At 49.4% G+C, this 22,948-nt stretch overlaps 2 protein-coding genes across 2 annotated transcripts; both read left to right on the top strand.

The window, feature by feature from the left end:
- Positions 1-4,582: 4,582 nt before the first annotated feature.
- Positions 4,583-6,476, top strand: FTJAE_6648 (chloroperoxidase; the record flags this gene model as incomplete). The annotated part of the gene is made up of 2 exons (XM_037353281.1): positions 4,583-5,059; positions 5,115-6,476. The coding sequence occupies 2 exons, from the start codon at positions 4,583-4,585 to the stop codon at positions 6,474-6,476; spliced, it is 1,839 nt and encodes a 612-aa protein (XP_037206321.1).
- A 9,530-nt stretch (positions 6,477-16,006) lies between these two features.
- Positions 16,007-16,888, top strand: FTJAE_6647 (C2H2 zinc finger flbC; the record flags this gene model as incomplete). The annotated part of the gene is made up of 2 exons (XM_037353280.1): positions 16,007-16,124; positions 16,176-16,888. 2 exons carry the CDS (start codon positions 16,007-16,009, stop codon positions 16,886-16,888), a joined length of 831 nt encoding a protein of 276 aa, XP_037206320.1.
- Between the last annotated feature and the right edge of the window lie 6,060 nt (positions 16,889-22,948).

Below are 22,948 nucleotides of genomic sequence, written 5' to 3'. Positions count from 1 at the left end.
CGGTTAGGCATGTGATTGATTCCAAAGAAATGCTTGCAAATGTCGGTGGAGATTACGTCTATAGAGCGGCTGAGAGCAGTCATGCTGTTCGAGTATTACGTGTGAGTTCGGTTGCACGAAGCCCAGGCATTGGATTCCATTGTAAATTCAATTTACAAGCCCGTGTAAGTGAAGTGATAGTGTAGTCCTAGCGTTGAGGTAGGTAGCTAGCTCTCTGCCCCCAAAAGGATAAATGCGGGGATTGCTCCATTAGGGACCTACCTGTAAGATTAAGATTACTGAACTGAACTGAGCGCTTGAGCCTTGAGCTCGTAGAATTGAGGCCTGTCAATACAATGGCTGTTACTTAAAATGTCTGAGGCCGCCTGGCGCCTGCATTTGAGGATCTGGCACTCTGATGCCGGTCGAGCCTCGAGGTCATACATATGTACATACATGGATACGTGTCAGTGTAGCACCCAAAGGCAACCGAAACCTACAGGAATAGCCAAGCATGGCAATGTCCTGCATCGATTAAACTACCTCATGAGGATGCAGTGTAACTGACTTGACCTAATCCGAGGCCGGCTCGTGCCGCGTGATAATGCACCAACGGCACAGAAAGTCAACTGCAGCTGTTGAAGTACCTTGGGCGCTGTCTCACTAGATCCTTGTAATTGGGTGTTCGAGGGCACAGTAGCATCGATGCACTACAGTAGCAGGCTTCACATGATTAAGGTATCGCTGATCTGTCGCTATCTGTACTCGACAGCCTCATTTCTGAACTCGGTGGAGACTCGAGGTCGAATGAGCAACCTTCGTCTCATCCTTTCTGAAGCCGGGTGATATCAGATGCGAATGCTTCCATCATCATGAGCCAAGTATTGCCCTTTGGCATTGAACTGCGCTGTCTTTTGCGTGGGGGATGGCATACATCCTATACCTGCCGTCGCCTTATAATATCATTTGGTTCGCCCAAATGCGGCTCCGCTCTTTGACATCAACACAACAGCCAACAACCAACACAATGAGGGGTAGAGGCAAGGGAGGACCAACAAGGCCACACTCCAACTTTCACCCTCACTCTGACTGAATGCGACGGTGACTGTGACTGTGACTGTTACACTCCAACGTCTTTTTTTACCCGTGAAACGAAGGATGGTTCATGCAGTTTGCCGGCGCTTGTGCCTGTATCACCTCCCGTGAATCCCCATCAATTATCGTGCGCAGTTGTACAAAGAAAACTGAGTCTTGTCGTCTGTTCTCGTCGGAACACACGCACTCACTCTCTGGGTAACGTACCCACGCACTCAGAAACCAGTTATTTCTTCGAATTAGGCGAATTGGTCGGTGAACAAGCTCCGATACCGAATTGATACGATATGGTTTCTCCATCATTCTGCAAGGTCGTGGATCTGCGGCTGAGATGCATGCGTATACGCATGCGCAGTGGCTCTCTCTAACGCGGGCGCCTTATTCTGCTTTCTCACCTCCCTTCTCGGGGACATACCAGTCCCTTGCCTCGTCCGAGCTTGCATCTGCAAACCAAGGACTTGCACTTTAACGCACTTGTATGGACATGTTGGCTCCTTTTATCTTGAGGTACATTCGAGGCCCTGCAGAGCCGCATTGACACACGCAGGCCACAACCACCATCAAAGAGCTTCAACTGCCAATAAAAGCGAAAGGCAACAGGTTGCCTTCTCGTCAAGCATCATGTCCTACGTCATAGCACTCCTCAAAAGGTGCTCTTGTCTCCAGCTCCATGCACGAGGCAGAAACGAGCATGACATGGCGTCTATTGAGATAATGACTCGCCGAGTAATTCTCGGATGCTGTTTCGTATCGAGTTGCCCTATATGGAAGAATATCGTGAGGCAATTGCGGTATTTTGAAAAAACAGAATATCTCCATTGTAGTTCTGAAAATGACTCGAGCGTGATAAAAATCTCTCAACTAATCTGCTCATATGGGGGCGGTGAGAGTCATTGCTGTGCATGTGGGCTGAGAGAGTTCATCAGGTTGAAACAGAGTTCACTGCTGTCGTTTGAAATAGATGAATCATGTTGGTTCGGAAGCTTAGTTGTCTGTAGTTCTGTTGTAAGCCGGAGGTTACCCCCTACCATTTGGCTCATCATGAGGCAGTTGGGGACCCCATATTGTTATTTGTACACTTGTAAGAAGAAGGCTCTTCATTCTTTCTTAAGACCCAGTTTGATTAATCATACGTGTAGTAGCCAGGGGGTGTTGTCAGGATCGTGGTTGTGGTGGTTGGTGCTGAGTGTAACAATGGACAGCTTCATCTTCTCATTGACATTGATTCTATCATCCTTCGGCCTGACCCTATTACTGCACAAAAGGCTTTGTAAATAGTTGTAAATAGAATTCCATACCTCATATCCAACACTTGCTACACTTAGAATCATGCCCAACGTCTGCCTCATACGAACAATAGATTTCCTGGGTACAAGGCATTTCGATCACAAACAAGCTAAGGTATTCATGAATAGATGTATTTCAGCATAACCTATGATATCTCATGCGTGCACGTAGGTTCATGCTGCAATCGAGTCGACATACCATACCAATGTTTGACTTTCTGATGCTTCAAGCTGGATATAGGGATCTCAGACTGATAGGCCTTTGATTGGCCTCTGGCGACGGTTAGATGCCATCTCACTATACTTTCAAACTAGAAAAGGGTTTGGCTTTCAGTTGTATCAAGATTCATGTCTTTATATGTATAATAGACAGTTCTGGTTCCGTTAATTGTAACCAGTGTAACATAACTTGAACAGAGCGTACAAGCCTAAATAGTTGCTGTAGAGCTATTTGACCTTTCATATCAAGAGGTCTGATCCCAATCAGAGTTTGATTTATATTTCCACTATCATTTATGGTGTTTCATCACCGTATGTGTTGAGCCTGTATACATAAAGCCTCTCCTTACCAAACAAGCCGTAACTCCCGCATCAATCCACCATCAACAGTAAATAACATCTTAAAAGATATCAATGTCATTTCTCTGCTCTTTTTCTTTGATTTATGATTGGTTTTAGTCTGGACAAGGCTGCGCAGGCCCTTGTTATCTCGATCAGGCTGTAGGGCAAACAAGGCTCTCGGCTACCTACCAACAACACCAACCCCCCTGATATCGCGACACAGCGGCTAAACACAGCACATACGACCACAGCTCGAAGAAAATACGGGATCCCGTCTGCTCTCCCATAGTCAAGCTTCGAAGCGCTGGATTAGTAGTTGGGTCGGTGACGACCAGCGAATCCCCGGTGTTGTATGTTTTTTGCCTTTTGTTACAATTACAGCGCCCCTTTTTGCGTGGTACTCCTTCTGTCATGGCTTACACACCTTTTGTATCAGCTGCACTATTGACTATAAGTGTAATTAATTTCGTTCATAGCTGCTTTGTACTCGCTCAACTTAGAGTGCACCTCGCTTAGCTTGTGGGGTTTTAGTTTGGTGCCACGGTGAGCAATGGATGATCTCTTGATAACTTAGACACCACAGCTCTACCATTTCGGGATGTTTTGAAGGGCAAATGCTTCTAAGGAACATTCTCGGCAATACTCATTGGATCCCCGGATAATACGAGCCATCTATGTTGACCGGTCTGACGGCTGTGAACCTTTAGCCCCTTGAGTCTCATCACAATATTATCGTCTGTTTTTGACATGTGTCTTTCTGATATCTCTTCGTATGCTCGAACGAGCTCATTTACAGCTTCTCATGATCATGAAAGCTTCGTTCAGCCTTCAACGGCATATGCCGTTGGCCAGATCAGACTGCCTAAACGCACCAAAGCCATCATGTCTTCTTTCGTCTCGTGTCCCACGGAGTCGCCGAGAACATAACAAGGCGTCAGAATCTCCTGCATCCAAAGCATCATAGACTTCCTCTCTGGTGTCTGGCAAATGAACTTTGGGCCTATGAGAGACGCCACACATCTGTAAGTTGTTGGATCAACCTGCCTCCCATATAAGACGCGTCCTGACCTGACGATGCCGTGCATTAGACGAGCAAAAGTCCCATCTCTGATGCAGATGTTGGGAGCTTATAAGTTCTCGTGTCGCTGACTTAGGGTTTACTCTTCAAGCCCGATGTCCAAGTCGGGCCTATATCATATCGTAATAGCAAAGCCTCCCGCACGGGAGGCTGAGGCTGGAAGTCAATCCAACCTTGATATCCTATTTATATCTACTTTGAAGAATGCGCGAGGTATATTCTGTATGAGAATCAATATTGACGAGTCTGGTGTCATTGACGCCCCAGCGTATCCGTGTGTCCAAACTTGACGTGATCTACTTAAACCACTCGTGGTCCCCAAGATCCTTTGCACAGGGCCAGCCACAACCGTCCCTTTGACCAAAACTCTCACTTTACCTCGCCTAAAGGCTCTCGAGCTTCTCTACTGCCTCTCTGTGAAGCATACAGCATTGCTCAGTAGCTCGCCTGGATAACTGATATCGATCTACTCAAGCCTGGCATGAAGCTCTTCGCGCTTGGCATTGAGTCCTTCGCTTCAGCCCACAGTGTACCTATTCTTTGAGACATACGGAATCTTCGGGTACCATTCCTCGAGCCGATGATGAAGCTGGCTATCAAGTACGTCCAACAAACCATTCTCCCTGCATTGGGCGTTAACGTCTGTGGAAGCACACTTCGACTCCTTTTTGGTACAGATCCACCGACTTCACCTTTCTCCGACTTGGACTCGCTTGGCATCACTCAAAAGGTTATACACGCTTCAGTCGACGAGAAAGATGTTGTTTTACACTGTCACTTACTGGAGCACTTCGTTTCAATCAAGCCCGAAATCGACATCTGGGCTGTGAGGCATATGATCGATCCAGCCGCAGCATGGATATGCTACATCAATATGGGCGTTCGCCGACTCCTAGATTGGTTCAAGGCGTCGCATGATGGCCACATTGACCTGAACAGAGACATTCCTCCCCTGGATGTTCTTCTCGTATGGCATGCGTTCTTGCAAGACCCAGTTGCATGGGGTGATTTTATTGAGGAGTCTCAACTATTGTTTTCTCGGTGGAACCCTGACGAATTGGTGTGTATTACCAGCTCCTCTGGTACTCAAGAATTCAGCAATTAACTCTTCTTAGTTAAAAGCTCTTGACGGCAATAGGCGTGGATCGTTCGAACCTTCGCCGGAGTGCATGGACAGGATCAACCGTGTGTACCATGAGGCAGATACCTGCAGCCTCATGAGCATGTCGGTTGATTATGTCTTGTCCGTCAGTCCGAATGAAACGACTCAAGAAGTGATCCGACTATTCTCTCAGAAGCGAATGAACCATATCGCTATGACGCCAAGAGGTCAACAGAGATTCTTTTACGACTTCCATAAAGCCGTCCAGCGTCAACTTGACCTTGCAGAACAAGATGTCAAGTTCTCCTGGCATCGCATATACGTGTCCCGTGGGGACAATGAGCGGGCGTTGAGGCCCGCCATCCAGCGCTACCGGAGGTTCTTCACTCTGGAGACGTTCAGAGAAGAGATCGGATACTGGCGGTTCGAATATCCAGATCATATTCGGTTTACCGATTTTGACATCCATCTCGTCTGGAGAACACACAAGCTCGCGCCCCAGAAATATGAGCGATTTTGTATTAATTACTTTGGTGGCCTTGTATACATGATCCCAGACCCTCCTGATAACCAAGAGGTGAGGGTCTCCCACCGCAATAGTAAAGATCAGATCTACGAGCACTTATTTGGCGAGGAGTATGCCTTGTGTCTCTGTTGGCCATGCGTCAAGGGAAGAATGGACAATCCTGCAGGCTGGCGCTCTTTCAGGCGCCTCACTAGGCCAGTGGTCAAGACACAGTTGGCGGCGGAGATGGACCGTCGCCGCGCCGCAGCTGTGAGCATTCCTCTGGACTTTGCTGAGAAGCAATGTCGCAAATGTGGCTCTCACCCCCGGAGACATTGTCGAAAGGAGGACATGATTGAAGCCTCAGCGACAAAGCCTATAACTCTTGGGCGCTCATTGTACGATCGCGTTCCGACACCTGGAACATCAGTCACCTCTCCCTACCGTCCAAGTCGGAACGATCCCTCTGCTGTTCCGTTCAGAGACCTAGGAATGTTTCCTTTTCGTTCTGAGATTCTGGACCAAACCCCTTCGCAGTCTCCTTCGCCTTCAGCAGCATCAGCTTCGGGGACTCTAGAGCCCACACAGAGAAACAGAAACATGGACCTCCGAACCTGTGATCGAAGTCATGGTTCTACCCTTGAACTCACCGTCGCATCTACACAGTCAGGCGACAGCGATATCGAAATCGGTCCCAATTACTATACCCTGACAAGAACCCTGAGCATGTACCAGATATCTGCAGACGCGAATGAACTCACTCCACGCGCCGACAACAGGAATGCCGATGGAACAACCGATGATCCACGATATGTATCTAATGTTCCAACATCAAATGGCCCAGAGCCCGGGGCGTGGTTAGCTGGTTAAAGTTGCAGTATGCTAGTTACCAGCCACGGCGGAGGCTATCGATGATGGACGTTTCACTAGCATTGCTGGGGACGGTAATTACCAAGAGGTTACTCCAGAGATAGACTTCAAGCTACCTTGTTCAAGTCGACGAGCTGGTCGCCCAATACAGCGCTTGTGTTTCTCCACCTTGGCCAGTTATGAGTGACCCGATATGAAACCTGAGAGGAACGTGAAATATTGACTGATTAGAGTGTTTGTCTCTGGCCACACGCATCGATGATTCAGAGTGAGGTCAGCCAGTTGCGTCTTGAATCTTGACTCGGTGGCTTCTTAGTGCCTTGGGCCAAAGTCTCGACTCGTGTTCATTTGCTTGTCCTTAACCTCGCATAAGACACAAGGTGCATTAGTGTAGGCTGGTATATGTGGTGTAACGTCTGGGGGGCTATATCATAGCACTTTTCAAAACTTACAGGTCATTTGGGATCTACGTTGGTAGTCTCAAGGGGAATAATGGCGACTAGCCAACGGCGGCTAAAGCTATCCCCGCCCTTTCTCTCCCTCGCAGCTCCATGTGATATCTGAGACATGCAGCACGCCGAGGGAGCAAACCACACACAAGAGCTGGGACTATCGATCGGTAGGGCACGGCCACCGGCATAAGGCCCGACCCATTGACGGAAACAATCACACACATAAACGTTTATGTATGTGTATGTACGAAGGTCAATGCGTGCCGTTGGCTGTGCAGAAGACATGTATGTATCAACCAACTCCCGAGGCCGGTAAAAAGCAATATTGTGCATCCTACATAATGACCTGTCTGTAAACTCCGTACTAGCAGTTATTTCGTGGAATGTGCTGTTCCATTTGCTGCAGCTCGTCACTGATCCTCTCATTGTCGTTGTTTTTCTTTTTACCACCTCTGACAGACTTTGTCTTCCTTCGTCCCTGGAATTAGTCATGGTTTCCTGTACCACATAGAGATACATCGAGAAAAAGCAATATGAAACGGTCGTACGATGGGGGCAAGCAACCGCATACGAACAGGGAGCAACATGCCCAACAAAAGTAAACCTAATTCAAGGCTTAGACTCGAACATGGGAGATTCGAAATTTTCTCATCGGGGTACCACAGCATCTTGTTTTCTCTCAGCGTCGAATATGGCTTCGGCTCCAGTCATAGGCAAACATCTTCGGAATGCATTCAAGCCATGGCTGTGACGATCTACAGCTATGAATAGCAGTCGGCGCTAACATGTGTCAAGACGTTGCATCCGTTTAATACCATTCCCTTCTCCATCACCACATGCCACTGGAGTTGTCCTTGGATTGCACTCCACAGATGTTTGCCACGCCCTGCCATGAGATGGCTGGCAAACAGTTTTCATCACGTTTGTCAAGATTGCATTGTCTCAAGACCATGTTTTTCGCGGAAAGGCCCTGACCGATAGTCACAAACAGCGTGGTAAGCCACATGGAAATAATCCCAGTCATAAGCAAGGGGGCACATTCAACGGTCCCGGAAGAATCCCGTTAACGGACCGTGGCAAGCGCCAAACTGATGTTCTCCCTTTGATGAATTGAGGCGTCAGCAACTGAAGTGATAAGGCTGTTGCTATAGCTGTTTCCAATGAAACACATCGGGGGCCAGGACCGACATCCGCTGATCGCCCCCCAACTTATTCCGAGTCTAATAGTGCATGTTTTCACTTTGTGTATCATGGACGATGATAGTTTGTAGTCAAAAGTCCGAATACCTACCGTGGTCGCAGTCTTGTGAAACAACACCGCTCTAGGTCGTTGGTGGGTTTAGCTAATATCGAACAGGGTTATATGTCGGTCGCAAGCGATCTCCAGCAACGGGTTCCTCCAAAGCGCTTATTAGCAACTGGGGTGCTTGAAACAGTTTTCGTACAGAAATAACTCAGCAACAAAACTCGTAGAGCTCCCTGGTATTGATGTTGCGTTGAGACTATCGAGTGGCTGCTGAGGGTGCGCATCATTGGGATTTGGGATGCCAGCATCGAGATTCGGTCCAACAAGACTGCAACGGTGTTGTCGACTGGCTATACCCCCAAGACTTGTTGGTGTCAGCAAGGAGGTATCTGAAATGTGACAGTATGTACTGAGTTTCGGGGTGGCTCTACCCCCATGATCGTCCCTTGCCGCCCTTTTGAGTTGCCCTGTTGAGCCTGGCAGAGTTAACGTGTCTCCGCCACAGTGGTGCATCTGGAGATCATCCCAAACCACAGTGGAAACATGGTCTTTTCGCGTGTGGGTGATCAATTGCACATCTTGTGAGATGGTTGACATCAAGATCAGGTAGTCGGACAACCATCTCCACGCGATCTTTCCTCCCTACGACACAGCGGGCCGTAATCCTATTTAGCCGTCGAACTCGACTTGATTGCAACAGGCGCATGACTCTTCTCGCAACCCACAGCATTATTTTTGCGATGTCCTACCTAAGAAGGAGGGCATGTTCTCGGCGAATCCTCAAGATTGTTTGCAGATCCTTTGAACGACATTTCACTAGAAGGATTTTGGTCTTCTGCAAGATTCGCGTGATAGTCCTTGTACATCTTTACTAGAGGTAGTTGAAAGGAGACATGGGGTTTGAAGGACATGAAAACAAACAGTCATGGGTTGGAACTGGCGTATATGAGGTTATAATCGAACCTGTTTACTCTTGACAGCAACGCAGTGAGGTTTCTCGGTATGGGAGATGACGTAGAAGACTGATGGTATCCCCCAAACGTTTCTCTGAGGCACCCCCTGAACTGATCCTGATCCTGCGGCAAACGAGATCACAGCATGCTGCACGCCCGCTAGTGATGCTGTGGTAAGCTCAACGGCCCGAGTTTGAGCATTTGGGGATTGGCAGCAAGGGCAACAACTGGGACCAGTTTGAAGTGACTATTCTGAAAGGAGAGAGCTCAGAAGAGCCTAATGCAATGTCCCCATTTGGTCAATCCATGAAGTTGACAGGACCAGTCCTTGACACTCACTCGCTCAAGAACGAATCACCACGCCAGCCAGCCGTGCATCCAAGGAAAAGAACCGGAGGCTCTTCTTCGACAGATCCTGAGTCGGCAAAGCTGGGTTAATAATAAGGGTCTGACGTCCCGACGATCCTTTAGGCGATGGACTGATTTGAGAAGAGACAGAGTACATGGCGGGAAATTCCGTTCATGGAGACCCTTGGAGAGAAAGACTTATGTTGCGCTTTATAACATGGGACGAAGTCGATCAAGTTTCCTTTGACACGGACCAGAGTTACCCGAACAGGCAATCTTGTCGTGGTGTGGGGGGGAATAACGGTCGACGAGGTTAGGGGCGCCAGACTCTCGGGCAAGGGATCGAAAGCTGGCAGATGGTGAGAGAACGTCCTGTAGCCGCAACGCCAGCCATAAAAAAAGTCCAAAACGGAACAAGCCGTTGGACAGGAAATGAATCTATTCTAGAATCGGGATTCTGCTCGCCAGAATGGAGTTAGTAAAGTGGATGAAGTCGAGCATCATGAGGGTTCCAGCAAGGTCGGAGGATGCGGATGAGAGGCGTAGTTCATTTCGTGTATGACACTCCGTAGTAGCGTTGCTGACTTCGCCTTGCGTGCAAGCAAGCAAAAGGGCCAAGTCAGGAACGCCAAGTTCTGTAGGTGATGTGATTAACGTGTTTATGTATCCGTAGCTCTGTCATCATATCTGACCATGGCTGGCAGGCACACGCAGACTGAGATAAACTGTAATGAGTTGGAAGGGGTCTCGCATTGTCGGCCCGTGATTGATCAACCTCGGCAGTCGTGCTAGCGCAGCCTGTTCAGATGCCAGAAACCAGAAGCCCAACCGAAGCCTTGGAGCGCAGTGCTAAAACCGGTGACACTTCAGTGCTGTTAGCGCTGTAGTAACACTGAGACTGTGAGTCCTGTTAAGCCTCAATCCCAAAGGCGCGCCCGCGTGTATTGGGGGAGGCTAGAGCAGGACAGAAAGCGGAACTTCCACCTTTGTCCAAGTCTAACAGAGACGCAAGAGATTAAAATCAGGCCACCATGACGAGTGGAGGTAGGGCGGACGGGGGTGCGTCAGGGTGTGCAGCCCCCAACTCCAAATCGAGTCTAATCCACATCTCGCGTGGCCAGCGCCCTGGGATAACAAGGCAAGGGTGTCCCCTGCTGATCGCCGCCATCTGTGAAGATCACTGGGAAATCCTCGTGGGACGGAGGTCCCAAACGAGATGTCTGGTTGATCTTTGGGGGGGCACTGGCCAATAACATCTCGGAGATATCCGTCAGGGTTGTTGATGCGAACGAGTTCATGAGTGGTTGCGCATTTTGGTCATATTTTGCGATGCCATGCAATTCCTCTTTGCCCAGATAGACGTTGAGGCTTGCTATACGTTGATCGGAAAAGTACGATGGTGTTCAGCGATCTCGATAGTGGCTGAGTTGTGCTTAGGTACAGTATTCTGCTGACTTGGATAGGTAGGTAGGTTGGTAAGCGGACGAGGCAGAGAGCGAGGCACATGATTTTCAAGGCTCGGACAATCCTGAATCATGCGGATGAGTTCAGGCAGCATCGTAGCGCATGCCATGATTCATCAACTAACTGTGAGGCTGCTTTGAGGTCCGTGTTGATTGTGTCCCGAGCATCCATTTGCAACTGACTGGGTTGACTCTGTAGTAGCTGTCTGTGTCCTTCCTTCTCCAAGGAACATCCCCAAATGAGTTTTGATGAGGTACCTAAGGTAGGTGTGAACCACCTCATTCTTTGAGACAAGATCTGACTAATCATTCAATAAACAACTACCTACATACTGGCCTCTTTTTCGCATCATGCGAAAGCGAACCCGAGCCGCAGGTGTCATTCATAATGCCCGTGAACTAAGACAATTAAGCCTGTTTAATTCTATTCCATTAGATTCCCCGTACTACGCTTACTCTATCCCTCAAGACGTTTCAGGGCGTAAGTTCGCTTAACGTCCGGGTGAGACAGGTGCCGACAATGCTGTCCTAAGCATTGTAGGCGAGGTGTGGTGGCTGTCAAGTACCAGCGCCAACCTCCACTGCCCGCCCGGGCTCCTGCTTTGATCCACTGAGAGCGGCATTTCTGCAAGCATCTCTTTTGGGCGGTGGTGGTGTTGATGATAATGGGAAAGAACTGACTGTCTAATGCATTTCCATGATTCAATACCCTATCCTCACTGGGCACTTTCCACAGTCCGGTCCAATGCTAATAAACTCCCTTGCATTGCGTTGCGTTGCATCACATCTCACAATCACATCAGCTAATACCCGTGTCTCAGGCTGAGGTAATCAATCACTTTTCCCTTCTCCTCATGGAAGTCCCCTCCAAATTGAATCCATTTTCTTTGTCGCCAACATTTACTCTCTTGAACCTAGCATCTCTCGGCACGGCAGGGCAGCGCATGGCAGAGCAGTGAGCTGAATTTCCTGATCGACAGATTTTCTTCAAGCCAAAAACCTTGTTCTCCTATCGACGAGTTCTGGAAGTGACCCTAGCAACCTTGGCTAGAATCTCACCAATCAAGTCTCCCATAATCGAACCAGATTCCACCAACTTCATCATCCCGCTTTGCTTGCCGGTCGGCTGGTACCCAAGCTAATTTCGGTATATACGTAATCCGTGTGTCCTGTGCACGTTCATGTGAAACTAATGCGCTGGTCTACTCATACTACCCGTCGATTAATAGCTCCCTTGGACTCACCAAGCAAATGCCGAATGCGCCCCCAAAGCCCCTTTCTAGTCCCTACAGCGGTTGTTCTGGTCTTTGGCCGATCAACCTACTGATTGTACTTGAAATAAGAATCAAGGTGGGTTTATTTACATTACTCCCACTCGGTAGTGTTTCGATGCAAGACAAGGCTAACCGCGAACGTGTTGACATAGATCCCAAATACTTAGTCCGGTGAACCCGTTGTCATGTTCTTCCGCTGGCAGACTGGCTGTGTGACTTTCGACAACCTTCTGTTGCGATCATCTGCTCACTACCCAGAAACTAGAGCGCCTTGTGGCTGTTTTTAAACCGACCACATCAGTAACAAAATATGTTTCAGCTGTTACGTCACTGTCTAAGTTATGCCGACACCGCAATTCTCGTTAGATTTCTGTTTTCATGCAATCGTAGCTGCTGCCTCTGAGAATATATGTCTGTTCAAACCGCTATTTGAAGCTTTGGCTTATGCAGTATCCGCCGCCTGAGAGTTGGAACTCCACAGGCCATTACAAGTTCGTGCACTTCATCTGGAGAATCCAAAGTCGGCAGACAACACCCCGCTGATCATTGGGCTATCCCACATCCCACATAGGCCACTGACGGCTAAGCCGACTGTGCCTCAGAAATGCCGTCGCTGTGCAGATAATAAGTGTTATTATAACCTGAGTTCGGTATACTAATAAAGATCCGACACTGCAAAGACTAACGATGACGTCGACAGGGTCTTGATGCGCTTAGGGAAGGCCCATCACATATCCGTTTCATCGGCCAAGTAACTGACAGAACAGATAAGCAGATCCCTGGGCAGCCAAGATCAGCATATCTTAACCAACTACGGAGTGTCGTCCACTGGGCTCTGGGACTCCCGGAGAACTCTAGATCATCTCTGACTAGGGACGAAGTAAAACGATCGAGGGTGCAGAGTACGGATGGGACGCAAAGCAAAATCACCACGCCTGTCACATCACGCATTTCATCCTAGGATTATGTCCTAACAGGACCAATACGAGAAAGGCATGTAAGGATTCACGAGCCCAGCCCTTCGAATGTCTCTGCACTTCAGCAATCAGCTTGGTAGGAACACGTTTGTTCCCAAACAATAACCTGGGTGACATTATTAAACGGAGCTGTGGACGAATGCGTGAGGGTACATTTTGGTATGAAGCTTCATCATACAGTTATGACTAGATACAGCTGTGGCTGACGGGAGCGTGGCTACTATGGCATGGCAAAAAGCAAACAAAAGGGACTTGGCACGTGTTGTCGCTTAAAGTTTGACACGCGCCGTCCTGGATGGCTTATCCTATTTTGTCTCAACATCATTTGCCAAGCCTAGGTAGATGTGCTCCCCCTTGGAGAAAACATTTGACGCCCACAACCCGAGCCGATATTTTTCATAGCGACGGGTCTGTCTGTTGATGAAAGGTTTAGAATCCAGCTGAAACACTTGACAAGGCCAGCTTTCTAGAGTCAGGGATTGGATACGTACTGCGTTGCTATGTGCTTGTAGGGACCTAGCACGATACTACTCCCATGACTCGCGAGCTGGGAAGCTTGATTGTTGGTTGCTTCGAACCAATTGCTTGGAGAGAAGTCGACCAGACAAGGCAGGGCAGGGCAGGGCACCGAACGCTTGGCTTCATGCCCCTGTCCCTCCTCATGAAGAAGCTTGGTCGATCACTGTCGACTGCACACCCACCTCCTGAACCCTACGCCAAGAAATCCCGCCAGTGTAAGCGAGGAAGGGGAGGCGCCCGCTAAAACGACGATCATCCAAATTAGCCTGCTTAGCCAGTGACGACACAGGTGAAAACGAAAAGGTCGCTAGCAGCGTGGCTGATGCCCGAACGAACACCAGTCGCACCAATACGACGGCATCATTGCACTGCCGGTACGCCGCTGCTCGTTGTCGCGCAAATCATTAGAACTTGGTTCGAGAGCTCGGAAGTACCCAACTCCAACATGAAAACACAAGCTTATTCTTTTCATTAAAAGCTAGTGTCCAATTCCTATTTTCACATCGTTAGTAGACAACGTGGCCGGCACAATTTAACTGCGTGGAAGGGGGTTTTCTGCCACGGGTTGAAACGCTTCTGTGTGAGAGTCAATGGACACATGGAATGAATGCTGTATTTTGGCAATGGAGCCTTGATGAACCGGCAAATTACGAAAATGTGAGCAGATCATGCAGTGCAGAGAATTCAGAGGCCCCGGATACGATCTAAAGTTCAACATCTGAAGATTTCATTATGGACACGCAGCAAGTTGCCTTACGCTGTACCAAAATAATTTATCTGGACCGATCTTGTCTCGCCGCTTGTTCATCAAAGTCGAGAGCGGGCGCCGGATCAGCTCTGGGGTAAGCTATTGGAAGCTTCAGAGGCTTGTCGAGTATGTGAGTACACACAAATGCAGGCCACAGCGACGAAACCAGGATGGAACGACAGTTGAGCACTAGGAACGGTTCTGACACCGAATAAGGAAACGGTGGTCCGGAACTCGATGCAGCGCGGCGGCCGGGATGGCACGCTTGGCTCAAGGTTCCAGGTTAGGTAAACACCCCATCTCGGCCGGGCGCGTGGAACTCCCGGCGCCGGAGAGCAGCTTTTGGTTGATTTGGGGCTAAGGTCACCACGCACAAACACTACTGCCTTGTTCGGCGAACTTAATGCACGATCCATTGAGCGTGAGGGCGGGCAGGCAGGCAGGCAGAGGTTTAGGAGCGGGAAAGGGCACGGTCGTTAGAGCCAGGGGACATGTCTTCGATGGCATCGACACAGGCAAATGAGACCCCACGAAAGCCATGCTTAGGGAGCAGGGCAGGGATAGCGATTTACAGCGACTGATACTGATACAGATGGTGCTGTATGTACGTACCGCTGCCTGCCAGCCAGCCGGCCTATCGACCGTTTGACCACGGGGCGATCACGGATATCCTGGCGCATGGCCAAGCATTAGCACACACACTCGTGGATCTCACTCACACCCATACGCCGAGCGCTAACTTAGAGATGCGAGTGCATGTATGCATGTACCTCGGTATCCCACACTCCACACACTCCCTCTTGACCCAAGACAGACATGCAAACCGCCCCTCCCTTGCTCAAGATCACCATCAGAGTCGTCACAACATCTCCTTCATGAGTGGGGACGTCACTGCCGGGGCAGATGCTCAACACAAACTCAAGAGGTTAGACCCATCGAGCGGCATCAGGGAACCTCCCGTCAGCATCCTTCAGCCCTTGCCCTTGCCTATCGTCTCCTTTGCGACCCTGTCCAGTTGCCAACGATTTCCCTTGAGTCCCAGGATTTGAGCACCGGTAGGGCTCCACTCCCAATTTTGTGACAGCTGCGCTTGGAAGGCCCTTTTGGAGGGGGCGTAGGCGCATCAAAACAAGTCTACGGTCCTCAGATCTGATAGACGGGTCTCCTCCACCCTTTGACAGGTTCCTTTTCCCACACCAAGGACTTACTTAAGTTCCCAAGTCCCCGACTATTTCGCATCTAGCATGAGCTTCTAAGAACTCTTCCCCTCGAATACGACTTTGGCTGTACAAAAGGCTCATCCATTAATATTCACCAGTGCCTTTCCATTTCCCACCCATAATATCACCGATCTTTGTCAGACACGATACTGCCTTGATATTGGCTACTTGACTTGACTACTTTGATTACCTCGACCAGCAAATCCTGATTAATCCCGAGACCGCCCGCAAATGCATACAGCAGCTGGATCTTCCATGCCTAACCAATACAATCAACAAGAAACACACTTTTTTACTCGACGCGACCAGTATCAACCTCCTTCGCCCCCAATGGAGGAACAAAAGTGCTCTCTACCCTCAATCTCGAACCTCTTGGGTTTGGCCGATGCCGGCTCACCCACGAGTGAGTCCTCGCCAACTTCACGGCAACATTCTCCTCGCTTTGAAGGTAAGTCGTCTTCATGATGACCACGAGGGCGGCTCGCTCATAATTTCATAGTTCCTCCACCTTCACACGGCCATAGCCGAGCGGGATCTGAATGGGCTAAGTCATCGCACCGTGGGCTTCCTCCTACACCACCTATGAGCACAGATGCATCTTTCGAAGGCTACAGCTCCCCCACAAGGAAATCATCCAACCAGGCGTATCCAAGCTCAGCACCAAGACCATACTATTACGAGACCACACCACCTCTAGAAGCCGACGCACAGCGTCAGGCATCAGTAACAGCTATTCCTCGAGCAACACCTCCAGCAACGGCCCCTTACCCTCAGCAAGCTCACCCCACGGTTTACGCCAACCCAGCACCAGTGGGCGCTTATTACCAGACGGCACCTGTGCCTCCTGCTGTCCAGCCTCAAGAGATGAACCCTTACTACCAGCGCCCTCTCCCACAAGCATATCCCCCACCAGTGAGTATGCCGGCGCCTGCTCCCTCAGGAGCCAACCCGTGGCAGCACCATCACTACCTTAACCCAACTGGAGCGGCTGCATTCCCGCAAAGCCAGGATCGGTATATTTGCCCGACTTGCAACAAAGCCTTTAGCAGGCCCAGCAGTCTCCGAATCCACAGTCACTCACATACCGGAGAGAAGCCCTTCAAATGTCCCCATGCTGGATGTGGCAAGGCTTTCAGCGTACGCAGCAACATGAAACGTCATGAGAGGGGCTGCCATAGCTTCGAATTTAATGGATCTGTGATTCGGGGTTGAGGGATATATGTGTCGGACGACGAGATGGTTCTACGAAGAGGGATGAATGCCGAAGGAAGCTCGAGATGATTATGCGTCACGGAACGAGCATTATTGCAACAAGACCTGGATGGATGGATCCGGTCCTTTTCACTTGTTATTGGGATGGGAATCCTGGTTAGACCCATGTCTAAGGATTTCCCGGCTTGGCGTCGCGGTCAACTGGGGAAAAGTCGGAGGGAGGAAAAGCTACATTCTCTTCTCGAAGCTGGTCTGTATTACTGGAAGTCTGGTGTATTGTGTTATTTTATTATTATTGTATTCCTCTGGCGGATACTCTGTTACTTTCTTGGGAGGCAGCTATGGTCATTTTATACGGCGCAGAGGTGGAAACTGGCTTGGAGAACCTAGCGAAGCATCGTGCACGGCGTTTAGTTTACTACTGTATGTTCTTTTATCGGTACGCGAAGAGATCGACTGATGAGAGTCGGCGGAGACAGCGAGAGGCGGATACGGTACGCCTAAGGCAAGACCAGGGAGGCTATGGAGCCATGAATATCAAAATGTTACAAGACCAAAGCACGATCGTTGCCCGAGATGAAGATGTGAATTTGGAGTCATGCAGACATGAAAAGTGAAGGAGTATGTAGCAACCGAGCAAATTAATTCGGTCTAATGCTCTACCGATGTCCACGTACGCCGACCAATAGGGATATTAGGAGAAGTGGCCGAAACGGGGAGAACTATGATGCTAAGTTACAAGGTGAGGAGTGCGCAGCTTGGACCATCAAAGATGGAATCGGCTGATAGACATGGATGAGGCGACCAGACAAAAGAAGGAAGGACAGGTACTGGTAGGACGGACATGGCATGACAGGCAACGGTTAAATTCGAGCATGTGCTATTATTACTCTTATTATCATTCTTATTAAGTTCTCTGTCTCTGCCTGTTAGTATCTGCAAGTTCAGAGGTACCACTGTTATATGTTGCTTTGCTTTTGCGGGTGAGACACCACGAGATGAGTGGATCTTGATTGGTCTGAGAAGGTTTTGACCGCTGCAGTGATGACGAGAGGATCTCCCTGCAACTGCAACTGTAACATCAGCTAATGAGTGAATGGCAATACCTATTCAGTGCATTCTTGGTCGTTCATTCAATCATTGACTCCATTTTCAAGGACCTTGGGAGCATGAATGGGGTCTCAGAGGGATCCATACCTACTCTTGAGCGAAGTGACGTCGTTGACTCGTGCAGGACGATTATACGACGTTTTCGAGAAAGAAATGGAATTGTCTACTGCGACATCATCTAACAAGAGCCTGGAGGATCCCTGTAATATCTGGGTGAGCTACAGAGCGAAAATTAGGTGGAAAAGAAAAAAAGGTGCCTGCCCCGAGGGATCGGGTCCCTTTGTCATCGATGACAAGTTGGGTAGCTTGGACAAGAATGGAAGGAAGTCATCGGGGGATGTGTCGGCGCAAATATGAACATGGAGAGAAGAGGCACCCAAAAGAGGAATGCAATGGGTAGGGGTAGGGTACCCAATCAGCTAAGGATGGAAGGGAAAGGTAGGGGTATGCTAAACCTGGGGTTCCCTCACCTTCTGCTGCTTCTGTTGATGTTGCTCATGCTCATGTCAGGGCTGGGCGGACCGGTTCGGGTTGTTACTCCGCCTGCCTCGTGTCTTTTCATGGTCTGTGTGTGTAGAGTTGACTTAATTAGTAGTCGACTTTTGGAGAGAAACTGACTGTTGACTTGGTCTTGTGAGTTGTGACAGGGGCAAGGGCAAGGTATTTGATGGACTGGGACAAGGGCTTGAATGATCGACTTCCACATCCATTCTTTTTCTTTGTGGTGCTCGGTAATTATTATTAGTACGGATACGTACTCAAGATTGCAGCATAAAGAACATTGCAAATGAGCGAAATGAGCAGCATTGAATGCCTTGCTATATACATACAGTGCATGCTCTGTACATATGTATGTTTGCAGAGTTGCAATTGTGAATGTAACCGGAAAAGGGTATAGTCATGCACAATTAATGGCGATCTTCAGTGGGAGAAAAAACAAATAAGCTACTGTACCTTACCCTCCGTAGTGTTACCTCGGACACAACGCGATAGGCCATCTCGCCTGAGACAAGCGGGTGATACTGATTGACTAGCATCGGAGGAAATAACTCGACATTGACCTTGGGGCTCTGAGCTGGGCTGGGGGAGTTCAATTGAACTGAACTGGGCTGGATTTAATCAAGGGGCCACGGCCACGAGGAGGATTCCTAACAAAGCATGGTGCAGATCCGTTAGTCTAGCATGGCTTTCTTTTCTGTCCCATCACTAAGGTAAAGTACCTTGAGGCTTGAGGTAAAAAAGATGCTAATAAGTTAGTGCGTGTGAGAGCCGGAGGTCAGTGAATTGAAGGGACGTCGCAGTCAGCCAGGAAAACGGCACAGACCAGAAGCAGGACCATGACACCAGATGATGCTGTGTCTTTAGCACGGGAATTTGATCAAGCTAGAGTTTAGTCCACGGGCTGGGCTGGGGGAGGCTGAAGTGATTAATTCCTTTTCGGCTGACCTTGCGATAGCCTCAAAGCTTTGTTTTGGGCTTCAATGCGCACACGCACGCACGTGTCGTGTCGTGTCGTGTCACAGACAATCTTCAACGCTTCAGATTCAATACGACGGGAAACCCGTAATTGCATAAACCCAAGCACGTCCACGAACTCGCAAAAAGGAAATCACGGAGAACCTCGGACATTTTCTTCTTTCATGCTTCTACGCTTTGACTGTGGTCCGAGGTAGTGTAGGTACCCAGTTCATCTCAAAGAAGCGGTGTTATCAGCTTCATTCAGTCATTCAATTCATTCAGGGGGGGATCCCATCAGGGCCACGTTTTGGTTCCCCTTGGGCAGGGAACTTCTGGATCCATCTGTGACGGTTAAGAAATAACGGGCGGGCGGGCGCAGGGAAAGAAATGCAAAGGAAAGAAGAAAGAAGGACGTTGGATCATTTGGAAGGGGGAAAATGATCGCAAGACATGGTCTTGTTCCCGGGGTGATGCTTGCTAGAGGACCATAGCAATGGGATGGATGAGATCTATTGTTTGGAGATGGGCTCAGAATTAATCGACGACATATACCAGGGAGGTACGGGATACGAATGGGACGAAACAGTGGTCTAAGATGTATTGCATGGGTATTTTGAGATATCAGCCAGGCATCCATATAAAATTCCCTGGATCACCACAACCTGCCTACATACAGCCCAGTACCACCTCATCGACGGATGGTTCATTCTTAAGAGTTCCCGAGGGTGAGGATTGACGCCCAGACGTTTGATGATAGCCGCACACCTCCGATTCGCTGACCCCCAGCTCCGAGGGCGCTTCCACAGTAGCCAGATTTCAAGGGTGTCTGGCTGTCTGCATGTTCATCTTAGCGCCCTCGCGCTAATCCCCAGGGGGGGACAGCAGCAAGCAAACGCCCGTCACAGGGGGTGTGTGGCCCGGCGGCGCGGGGCGGGGATCTCCCAGCAGGGGTTCTACCCTGGAATCACACAGACACTGAGAGGGCACGCTACGAGCATGCGCACCCCTCCCTCCTCCTTCACTGCCGTACCTTAGCCTGGTTCCAAAAACGGGCAAAGGAGCCAGGGCATGGATGACATCCATTGTAATAGCACGAGGTTTTATCAGGATCAAGCCTGTTGAAACTCTCCAAGATTCCAGACTCGTGATGCTGTCCGTGTTTGTTTATGGTCACTGCTTTTATTACCTACTATTACTGATGGGTTCTGATATTGCAATTTGATTCTTCGACAGCCTCTTTGCGATCATGACCTGACGCTTCTACACTTTGCACCGTCTATAGTCCGGACGACATATGGACGGGCTATCCCTACCTTGTCATCTATCGTATTGCATCGTATCGCATCACATCACATCGAATTGATCCATTTTCAATCTCTTCGGCTAACTCGTGTCTTGAACTTTGTTGCTAAAAGCAGTAGGTGAAAAGGGACATATCAGAGTCAGTCAGTCAGGTTTGCCGATGTTAGTCCGTCCTGTGTAATCTATCATTCTCCATCCCCAACCTCACACGATCCCACTCACATCAAGAATCATCCAATACAAACCATGCCAGATGTATCGTCGTCATCACAACGCTCTCGCTTGCCTACGCAGGGGCCAACTCTACTCAACTGCCGGGTTCTTCCCAAACTTGATTGATACTCCGTTCTGATCAAGTCTTGTCTCTCCCCTCTCTGTGTCTGTGTCTGTGTCTGTGTCTTTTCGTTTTTCGCCCCCTGAGATCTTCCACTGATAATGTGATTTCGTTGCTTGTTGCGTCTCATCTTGCGGCCCCTTGGCGGCAAAAAGAGACAGAGATAGTACGGAGTGCAGGAGGACAATCGCTCCATTGCCCACCCGCAATGGCACTGCAACGGCGGGTACCAGCCAGGGAGTTCCTGGGTTTCGCTTCGAGTCAGGAAACCGTTACATCTGCTCTTCACCGTCTTTGCATGACATAATGGCATCGTTTTGAGGGAACAACTGCGCATGCATTGCATGTCCAGCAAGTCAGCTTCGCCTTGTGTAACTGTCATATCACCTTGGAGTCTCCCTTTCTTGCAGTGGTTGCAATGAGACCGCCACTGATGGCCTCATCACAATAACGGTGCACATAAGAATCCATCTTGCATCTACAGACTATAGTATCTAAACATCAATAACTGGCTCTGCTGAACAACAATGCCCTCAAGCTTGGATCGTCTGCAAGGCTGTGGGAACCTCATGAAGATGCGACACAAGGTCATGTTCCCTGTTACGCATGGGAGATCTACCCATCCATGATCCATCCTCTTGGAAACGATATGGCATGTCGGGCCGTGAAAGCATAGGGGTCACCGAATCACACTCGTCACCGCAGGGCCAAGTCACTCCCTCCTCTCCGTTCTTGACCCAAATCCTCGATCCAACCCGCACCTCAAACACTCCGAGATCACAGCTGAGGCATCGAGGGTGGCATGTCAACGCAGTGCAACGGGGTATCAATATGGACCATAGTTATGGCATGGAGTATGGAGTATCACTGCGGAGTTTGCCGCAGTCCTTTCCTCTCATGGCTGTGCCGTCGGCCATATCGACATCCACTTTGTCCACTCAGGAGGAGGATTGAGGATTCATCCCTTCTGTCAATCAAGGATATTGATCGACAGAGACCCTGTTCCACGAGGGTTCCTATCCTGCCATGCTACACCTACATGTACATACATACAGACATCCTGACTGATGTTAATGCTGCTGCCAATACCGCAGCGCCCTACCATGCAAAAGGTTAAGCTCCGCTAGAACCCGCGGCGCCCGGTGCCTGTCAACTTAGAGCCAGGCTTTACTGGAAGCAACTGCTTTTCCGTGATCCCTATTTGCTTTTGCCGCCTAGCCGAGTATCATCTAACGTTCTCCCAGATTCAACCTGACCAGGTAGCTTGCCAACTTTCTGCGGCAGACTGACTCGGGAGAGAGAGGCACAGAAACTTACTTTCACGATGTTATCCCACTTGTAAGACGTCCTCATCAAACAGAACAGGGTCATCGCCAAGCTCGTGAGCAGTCGTTCGTCATTTCTCGTCTCAGACCATGTCACCTCGTCGTAAAAGTCAACTGAGCCAAGCTTAGTATAGCCAGCCACTGCGTCGCAAGCCATCTAAACGAGAGTTTGATATCACACTCCTGACTGGGTTGATGAGAAACATCTCACAAATCACTCAACTATACATCGGACACATTGCCACGTTGGGCCTTGGTGAAAACGGGATCGACTTCGGGAATCGAGGGAGGTCAGGTCAGGTCAGCTGAAAGGCTGTGGAATCTGAACCTGCCTGAGCCTGAGCCTGAGCCTGAGCCTGAGCCTGAGCCCGAAGAATCGTCAGCTTCGGTTCCCTGTTGTCGGTGTTTGAATCAGGACTAAACAACAAGGTTTCCAAGGGCTTGCAAATAAACTGTGAGTCCCCAGCACTTAATTTAGCATGCTGCGACCCTATTGATGGATCTTCATTTCTGTCAATCATAGTTCATCAT

Source organism: Fusarium tjaetaba (assembly GCF_013396195.1).
Source record: "Fusarium tjaetaba strain NRRL 66243 chromosome Unknown NRRL66243_c0000129, whole genome shotgun sequence".
NCBI classification, from domain to species: domain Eukaryota; kingdom Fungi; phylum Ascomycota; class Sordariomycetes; order Hypocreales; family Nectriaceae; genus Fusarium; species Fusarium tjaetaba.
The sequence above is the reverse complement of the archived record's forward strand: the minus strand, read 5'-3'. Positions and strand labels throughout refer to the sequence as shown.